Here is a 9,757-nt window from a genome sequence, read left to right as displayed (position 1 = left end):
GCGAGCTGCGTGGGCTCCATTTACAGCCCCTCTTACAGCTGCAGGCAGCTCTTTTTACATAAAAACACGGGGGGCAAGCAGCGTTTCTGGGCGCTGCGGGGAGGGGAGGACCCTGTGAGGCACCGGGCACTGGGGGGGGCGCCCTGAGGCGAGCGGGCTCCGTGAGGCGCCGCCGGGGCGGGAACGGCCGCGGGAGCGCGCGCGCGGCGCCGAGGGGGAGTGGGGCGCCCAGGCGGGGCCGCGCAGCGCCGGGAGCGCGCAGAGGCGGCAGCTCGCAGCCCGCCGGGGCAGCGCCGAGCGCCGGGCAATGGAGCCCTCGCCCAAAGACGGCGAGAGCGCGGCGGCCGCGGAGCCCAGCCGGGGCGCCGGCTCCTCCAGCGGGGTGGTGGTGCAGGTCCGGGAGAAGAAGGGCCCCCTGCGCGCCGCCATCCCCTACATGCCCTTCCCCGTGGCCGTCATCTGCCTCTTCCTCAACACCTTCGTGCCGGGGCTGGGTAAGGAGCTCCGGGGCGCGGCGGCGGCTTGGAGGGTGCCTGAGGCGGGCGGGGAGCGCGCTCCCGCGGCGGGTGCCGGGACGGGGGCTGCGGGGGGCGCGAGGCGCGCGCGCGGCCGTTGGGCGCCTCAGGGCGCTGCCGCCGCCTCCTGCCCTGCCCGGCCCCAAAACTTCGCTGCGGTGACGGGACCGAGGCACCGGGAGACCTGAGGCGGGTGGCCGGAGCCCTCCGGGCACGGTCTGCAGGAGTTTGCCGAGGAGGCTGGCAGGGATAAAGCCCTGAGGGAGCGAGGCGAGGAGCTCCGCGGTACGAGGTCCCGAGTGAGAGGCTGAGGTAGCACGGTTGTAAATTGGGGCTGTGTTTTTGTATTCTAGCGGTAAGCAAAGCACTCCCTTTAAAAAAGAATCGAACAAAGAAAGTCCATTCCTTGAATCTGCCACAGTCCTGGGCACTGTTTCAGCTACTGTGGCTGTTACTGGCGCTTTCCCTGCAGGAGCAGCAGCACCTCGCTTGTCCCGTACTTTAAAAGCCCTGCCCATCTTATTATTTTCAGGTGGCTTAATTCCTTAATGAACCTGGAATTCTTAATCATTCTTAACGATTAAAGCATCACCTCGATCTGGGTTACTATGTGCAACGGGTACAAACCATCACTATTTCTGTCTGCCTGCTGTTAAGCTACAGGTGTGTTCCTGAGGAAAACGTTCACCTTCTTAAATCCCTCATAGTGTTCCTGTAGAAAGAGTGGCATTGGTATATATGCTTCCAGATGTAATGCTGCACCCTCAGGTGTGTTGTTTTCACAGTCCTTAGTGCAGACACCTGAAGATCCCGCGGTGATGAATCAAATAGAAACTCCCTGGTTCAGTACTTCCATGAGTTTTTTATGTTATTGTCACGATTTCCCACCACCTTCAGAGAGAGGTTTTCAAAAGCAGAGCTAAGTGGACGTAGTTCTCCATTGCACTGAAGATGCTATGTCCTCACTGTAGACAAGGAAAAAAAATCACAGAATTGAAGGGGTTGGAAGGGACCTCAAAAGATCAGTGGGTCCAACCCCCAATGTTGGTTGGACCAGATGTAGATGGGGAGACTTACAATCCCTTTTCCTACCACATTTGAATAATATGATATGATTTTAATATAAAATGTGCTTTGCACAGCACACTAGAAAATCCTCTCTGTCCTTTCCTCATCCTGGGAGGGTAAACCCTTTAAGCTGTCCTCATGCCAGAATTGGCTTGAGGTATAGTTATCTGCACAAGCTCTCCTCTGCTGCTGGGCTGTTGGAGATAGCCAGTGCCGTGCCTTCCCTCAAGTGGAAGGGAACCATAAAGAACGGCAGTAGGCAGCGCTTCCTTTCTAAAGACTGGTGTACAGGGCTCCCAGTCCATGCTGGCTTGAATGTTGAATCTGGATTTTGCAGCCCTGCTGGTTGCATTATCACTGTTTGGCTGGACCAGCTCCAAGTCGTATTATTTTGCGTGCTTGTTTAATTTTTTAATGACCTTAGATTTTTTTTATAATCCATCTTCCTTTTGATAAGCTGTTCTTTTTGACTGCCTGTAACTCTGTTCATCCTGATCATCTGGCATGAAAGTAGCAAAACAAACTACAACTTAAAAAATAAATAAACAAATCTTCCATGTAGCATTCTCACAGACTGGCCAAAAGCTTTGTTTGGGAGATGCATCCCTATGCAAAGCACAGCACTTAGTCCATACATAAATGAGCTCTTCTCTTAATGAAGCTGCTGATGTCTTATACATTTTCCTAAAAAATTTGCTCTGAGATACTATAACCAAGTAGAATATGACTGTGTACAGTCTCAGCCAGATCTTGTCATATATCACACAGCTTACATGCAAGGGGAAACAGGAGGGATACAAATCTGCTGGTAGGAATAGTCAGGGTAAAAAGAGATCTTGTGTCAGTCTCACACTTTAGCTGTCTCCATGAGCTGAGCAGCACTTACAAAATAAATATTTGCGATGATGTGGAGTATTTACATCTAGCATCTGAGCCTGTTCCCGTAGTACAGATTTTTAACATGTTAAAATGATGTTTCACAGGCTTCTTAGATATTTTCCCTGCTTAGGTGGAGAGTGTGACTTTGTACTGGTGATAACAGAAGTTCTCTGTTTTCCAGTCCTCAAATTCTGTTCCTCATCTGTTTTGCATGTAGTTATAACTGATCTGTAGTCTCTGCAGTGCACTTGTAATAGAAGGTCAGAAGCCACTGGAACAGGTGAGGAAATAGGCAACGCTGAGTAAATCCAATGTTCCACTGCTTGGAGCCCAGTCCATTTGATGTGCTCGTTAGTGCCTAGTACCCCAAACAAGTAATATCCAAACAGAACTTGTGCACTGTTGCACTACCAAACACACAGGAGGTCTCTTAGCATCTGAAAGCCTCTCCTTTCTTCAGTTAAATTATCTTTTCTACGTTATGGAAGTAATCTATGAGGGTGAAATCTGAGAATTTTAAACATCCAGTTTATTTTTCCTGTATGCTATTTATGTTTTGCTCTATCACTCTGTTTGGACAGGAGAAGTAATACTTTCTCTTTGTTTATAATTTTTTTTCCTACAATTGGGTAATTTTTAGGGTTTTCTGTAGTAACCCAGAATTGCAGTTTTTAAGATGCATTGTAAACTGTTTTTTTGCATAAACATTAGAAAATACTCATAAGATTTTTTTCATATCCAGGGGATATGTTAAATTTTTCCCTGACAAAAATTAAGTTTCCACACCAAATGCCATGTAGAGAAGCTTGATTAGCCCATCTACTTGCAGTCCGCTTTGTGGAGCAGCTTTGAGATTGCACGCTGCTTCCATTCATTACGATAGATGCAACTGCTTGGTGATGTCCTGGATCAGGATTTTTCATGGTGTGCTGTGGTCTTCCTTGTATGCATCTGGTAGGGCTGCAGGAATGAGCTGTAAAAGGTGTCCCTTGTTTGGGTCCATAAAAGGAGGAGTTGGTATCCTTAGGAAGCACTTTAGTAAATGCTGTGGTTCTATCAACTACCAGTCTTCAGCTGTGTCACAGGCAGCCTGCCACGGACTCTGTGAACCTGTAGTTTGGCATAGGGCTTTTGGAGAAGCCTCTGGGGTCTCAGGGCTAACTCATACCCCACCAAGCTCTGCAGGATGGAAGACAAGGACACCAGCAGAGGTAAATGGTGGTGTATCCTCTGTTTTTCAGTTTCCCACAGGACTGAGCAGCATGCATCTCCAGCCGGTACGTGCTGCAGATGGCAGCTGAAAGAAGGGTCTGTCCATGCCCTTTAGCTTGCAGACTGCGTTCTCCTGGAGCTGCCATGTGCCAGTCAGCGTGGGAGAAGATCTGGCTCTCTGTCATTCCCTGAGCTGATACACAGTAATCTTGCCCTCCTTCCTACCCGTTTTGCCTTCTCTCAACATCACATGTGTGGGAAGAGGGGAAAGCAAAAGGGGAGAACGGGAGGAAAATATGAGGAGTGGAATTATCTGAAAGCGTGAGGTATTCTCCAGGATGAATCCCTTGTGTCAGGAAGAGGGCAGACTGTTGGATCACAGCCTGAATTACACATGAATACTATTTTTATGCAGGGAGTAACTGAAATACATAGTATAACGTTAGTGGAAGATAGAAGAGCAGCCTCTGATGAGGCATGAAATAGCCAGGGGTGGAGATCATGAGGGACAGCCTCTCACAGCCAACTAGAGAAAAAAGGGATGATTCCCAGACGGCTCAACCTTTTTCTTCTGTGGTGTACAGCTCTCCTCTTCTTGGGTGTGACAGCTCCATGTAACATGTCTTTTGTTTTCTGTTTATTCTGCTGCAGTCTTGATAGACTTCAAGGGCTAGACCTTCAGCTGTGTAAACTGCAGTGGCACCATTGGCTTTAAGGCTTCATTTATGCAAGATGAGCATCTGAAAAATGGTTCTCATTAGAAGCTAGTGCTGTCTTCAGCAGAGGGATCTATATAAAGGGCTGAAAAGAAGTGTAGAACACCACTTAGGAAAGCTGCAGGAATTAGATCTGTCTAAACTTATCAATACCCATTTTATTTTTCTTCATGGAATTGTAAATAGATGCCTCAAGTAAATATCCATCACTTCCATTATTGAAACAAATTAATTTATTAAAAAACAAAAACAAAACAAACAAAAAACACAAACACATTTTCTTATATATAGTAGGGCAAATATTGCCAAAAAGAAATTGGGACTTTCAACTGTCTGTTCTTTAAAACATCAAGCTTTCTTTGGCATTTATGATTCCTTTTATTCTTTTTCTTTTCTATGGACATGCAAATGAATGAATATGGGTGATTCACACCCTTTTTTGTGGAAAACAAAGGTTTTTCAGGTGTTCCTATGAATTTATGTTTGTGAACTTTACTGCTGGAATTCCATAGCTAATGTTGCCTTTCAGCCTGTGGTGCACAGACCACTGGCAGTCTGCAGAAACAAGCTATTTTTTTTTATGAGAGCTTAATTAAGCAAAGCAAACCTACTGTCGGTAGACCTTACTCTACTTTTTTTTTTTTTTTTTTTTTTGTATTTTCTCAGAAAGTGGTCCATACATTGAAAAGATCAAGAAGTTCTTTGTGGTAGTTTTTTCACTTGCACATGTAATGTAGGAAAGGAGACACAGGGAAAGATGTGTGTATTCACAGCTTGCTGCTCCCTGGTATAGCAGCAGTGGTACCAGCTGTTTGCTAGGTATTCCTAGGGTTGCATCTCTGCTAAGCGCTCTGCCATAGCCCCTCAGTTTTAATCCAGTGTCCATGAAATACAGGAGGGTGAGCCATTGAATAAAGCTGCTTTCTGCTTTGCAGTTATATTTTATTAGCTCATACTTACCTGAATACTTAATGTATTCTTTTCCTTCCTCTCTTTCCATTGTTTAAGACTGGATTCTTTCCTTGTGTTTATCTGCCTAGGCTTTATGCCACATCTGTGCATGCCTTCTTGTCATCTTCTCTTGCTTTACAAATGCTGCTGCTATGGACATACACAATGCACGCACAGTAACACCTTGTTCTTGACTACAGTCTCTGTCATAGTCCAAATATTTAGTATTGTTTATATTATTTGGTCAGTTTTTGCTCTTCACTCATTGTGGTTGGTAAAAGTCAGCTGTTGAGTGCTGCTTGTGTTTATAACAACTTTTTGGTTCTTTTCACTGTCAAGCTGCACACTACCTAACGCTGCTGCTTTCTGAACTGTGGTCACTGCCAGACCAACTTAACTGTGAACAAATTTCTCTCCCCTCCCTCATGCCTTCTGTTTTCATCAAAATAGAAGACGAGAACTGGCCAGAGACATTTTTCACTGCTGTAGTTTCAGCAGTTCTGTGGATGTATTCATTACTTAATGAACACATAAGGAGACAGGGTTTGCTCAGCATCTTGCAGTCTGGCTTGACAATGCGATTTGGACAGATGTACATGAAGATTAACAGTGCAAGTAGGAGCAGACAGAAGAAATATTAAATGGCCAAGTGAACCAACTGAATTTTAAGGGCTCTGGGAAGCTGTTCCAGATGAATGGTCAAGGAGAAAAACAGAGAATCAAGCCCAGAAGGAGAGGAGCACAGCCTGGGAGAGCACATTAGCAGAGATCTGGTAAGAAGGACAAAGAACTAGAAATTCCTACAGAAAGAGAGATGAAGAATGAAAAGATTTGAAGATGAAAGCTGGATGAAAAGAGTGCTTTAACAGATGAATTTCGGCTAACAGGTGAACTTGAATTGCAGGATAAAGGTGAGTTGTTCCAGTGCTCTGAATCAGTGGGCACCAGAGGTATTTAAAAACGTTGATAAAGCACCATTGCCTGCAACAGTTCTCTTTCATTTTCTCTGGTCCACCATGAAAAGATCATTGAGAGGTTGTAGAGTTGTTCAGGATAGTCAAGGGAGCAGGAACACAGGTTTCCCAGGCTCTTTCCTACCCATCGAATCACATGCAGTGCCCTAACAAACACTCCCGTAGGGGGGCAGAAGATGGCATAAAGTAGAAAAATTAATTTTAGAATACATGTACAGTTTTGTGGAGAAATGAGATTGGATGGTGACAGAATTCTAAAATAGTCCCTAATTTTGTAAAAAGGACAGTAATTTGCACTGGATTTATGAAAACTTTCATTCAGAGATAACCTGGAAAGAAGAAATACAAAAGAGTTTTCTTATTTTCTATGAGAGATAAAATCAGTCTGACATAACATTCTTTCATTTGTCTTTAGACTTGTCTTCATTAAGGAGCTCTACAACTTCGAAGTTACACAGTTGCAGCATTACAATGGATGTATATGGCCTTGGTTGTAGCAGTATGTAAAGATGATTATCAGTGAAAATGCTTTGACTATGAAATGCAAAATGAAAATATTCTAAGAGCTTGAAAAAAAATCACAAGCTATTCTGTGTAGTTATATTTCACTGGTTGATTTCCATTATAAAGTTATAAACTTCCTAGGTTTCATAATGTATAGAATCAAGGAGAAAATTAAGCAGACAGAACTTGAAATTTCCAGACTAGTAAATATAAATGAGATGTTTGATGAAAGCTAATTGGTAATACACTAACTTAAATGAAAAGTTCCAGTTACAAGCATACCCAAAGGATATGCCCAGAGGGGATAATGATTAAATCTTGCTGGAGAAAACAGTGAATGTGATCAATAGAGAGACTCTAGGAACATAATTGTGTTCACTGCAGGGATTCAACCTATACTGCATTTCTAACTTCAGTAATGATGCTTATGCAAGGTAACGTGACTAAGGCTGCCATCTCTGGGAATCTGAATTTGAACATACCACAGGTAATTATCCAACATCTCACCAGCTTGTCATTTATCTAGGCTGAGTTCTCAACACAAACATTGATGAATATCCACACAAAGTTACAATTTCTCTGTCAGCTTGAGTTTGTGGCTAATCATTTTGTACAAGTCATAATAGTGAAAAGTTTCTAAAGAATGCAAAGCCTAAGTGGTCAAATTCATCCTGAGAAGTGGGGGAAAAAAAATAATCAGCTGAACCAAATGAGTATGCTGTTTTAAAGAAAGTCTGTACATTCACAGGTAAGCGCTATAAGCCCCTGAAGAGCTGAGATTTTAATGGAGATTAATAAACTAAATTATAATGAACCATTGTTACAAGCTTTGTGTTAAAAAGCTGAGTCATATCACAAAGTATGAATGGTAATATATGAAAATATTGTACTCGAGACAAAATAAGCCCAATGATGTTAGTATCTGTCCAGCTGAAACTGAGTTTTGCTGTTGTAGTTTAAAATATTTATAGCTATGCATATCTATTACATATACCAGTATGATAAGGTGAAATTTTTGGCTTAAGGTGATTTCATATTTACGTAGGTAGAAAACCATTTTTTAATATCTGCTTAAGTGCATTCATGAAAGAATTGATCTTAGATTTCATAAATGTGTTTTGTTAATTTATTTTTAAAATACTTGCAAGACCTATTCTGTTGCCATGACAATTTAATTTCCATAAACATGATTTTTGTGTGTGTGAATATTCAACATCGTACTTGATGTGTTGTGTTGGGGAAAGGAGATGGTAACTTGACACTGCAGAAATCACTGTGCTAAATGGCCCATACAGTCATGGAATGGTTTGGGTTGGAAGGGACCTTGAAGATCATCTAGTTCTAACCCGCCTGCCATGGACACCTCCCACTAGATCAGGCCACCCAAAGCGCCATCCAAGCTGACCCTGAACACTTTGAGGGATGAGGCACTGATAACTTCTCTGGGCAACCTGTTCCAGTGCCTCACCGCCCTCATGGTTCCCTGTCCCATATAAAAGAGAGAACAGAGCACAGGTACTACAGTCATTGGCAATTCCAAGTACAAAGCCACTTCCCTGTTTTCTCTCTTTAAAGCCAGAAGGTGATTTTGTATATTGACTTGCACCTGAGTATTTATTTCATTCAGTCCTCTACACCTCTCACACATTCCACAGTCAACATTTGAAATTGATTCTGCTGGCATTCCTTTGAAGCTGACTCCTTGAGGAGTCAGAAATAGATTTCATCCTATTTACATTGGTCAGCTACACGTTAAGCTGGCCGTTCTGCCTCAAGTGGTAGACCCCTTATATCATATTTGTCACAGAAGGCTAGTGTTATTTTACTGTTATGCAAAGGTGCAGATAGCTGCTGAAATGCAAGGCAGAGCTTGAACCAAGCTATCATAGAATATTCCGAGTTGGAAAGGACCCACGAGGACCATCAAGCCCAACTCCTGGCTCCACACAGGTCTACCCAAAAATTCAGACCATGAGACTAAGTGCACAGTCCAAATGCTTCTTAAACTCCGACAGGCTTGGTGCCACGACTATGTCCTTGGGTAGCCTGTGCCAGTGCGTGACCACCGTTGGTGAAGAACCTCTTCCTGATATCCAGCCTGAAGCTGCCCTGCCTCAGCCTGACACCATTCCCAGGGGTTCTATCACTGGTCACTAAAGAGAACAGATCGATGCCTGCCCCTCCATTCCTCCTCATGAGGAAGCCGTAGGCCACAATGAGGTCTTCCCTCAGCCTCCTTTTCTCCAGGCTGAACAGACCAAGTGACTTCAGCTGCTCCTCATATGTCTTCCTTTCTAGGCCCTTCACCATCTTAGTAACCCTTCTCTGGACACTCTCCAACAATTTAATGTCCTTTTTGTACTGTGGTGCCCAGAACCGCACACAGTACTCGAGGTGAGGCCTATGAGTGTATGTAGAAGAATGTGGGGAAGGAGGAAGAGCTTATCTCTCTTCTCCTGTCTCATCGCCAAGATAGAGGCTCTATGGCAGTGTTGTATGAATGTGCAACATAATGCTTACTCCTAGGCAAGGATTAAAATCATGGCCAGCCAGGAGAATACTACATTCTTTGGGTTGGTCATTTTCTTCCAAATCTGAAGAAAAAAGTTGTCTTCCCTATGACACCAAGTCATGGGTTAGCGATAGAACTCAGTAGGTCAGGTTGGCAGTTGGACTTGATGATCTTGAAGATCTTTTCCAACCTAAATGGTTCAATGATTCTGTGGTCATCTGTCTAGCCATCAACCATTCTATGTCACCAACCCATCTGGATACAAATGACTCCTTAGGCACAAGGTTGCCAACAGGCAAAGTCTCATTTCCAAAGTGAAGACCCACTGGAGCCACTTTGGATGTTAGATTTAAGGCAACATAGAAATAGGATGTCTCCTTCTGTTGAGTGCAGTTGATGTTTAGTTGAAGCCTGTGGTGGAGACAG

The 9,757-nt window shown here is 43.9% G+C and overlaps 1 protein-coding gene across 1 annotated transcript in view; it reads left to right on the top strand.

Moving 5' to 3' along the window:
• Window positions 1-307: 307 nt before the first annotated feature.
• STUM (stum, mechanosensory transduction mediator homolog) overlaps window positions 308-9,757 on the top strand; it is a 32,932-nt gene continuing 23,482 nt past the window's right edge. The window contains exon 1 of the mRNA XM_032183550.1: window positions 308-494. Within this exon, the coding sequence (XP_032039441.1) occupies window positions 308-494 (187 nt within the window). The remainder of the gene's footprint in view (window positions 495-9,757) is intronic.

Source organism: Aythya fuligula, chromosome 3 (genome assembly GCF_009819795.1).
Source record: "Aythya fuligula isolate bAytFul2 chromosome 3, bAytFul2.pri, whole genome shotgun sequence".
NCBI lineage: Eukaryota > Metazoa > Chordata > Aves > Anseriformes > Anatidae > Aythya > Aythya fuligula.
Note: the sequence above shows the minus strand (reverse complement) of the source record. Positions and strands in the feature narration are given on the sequence as shown.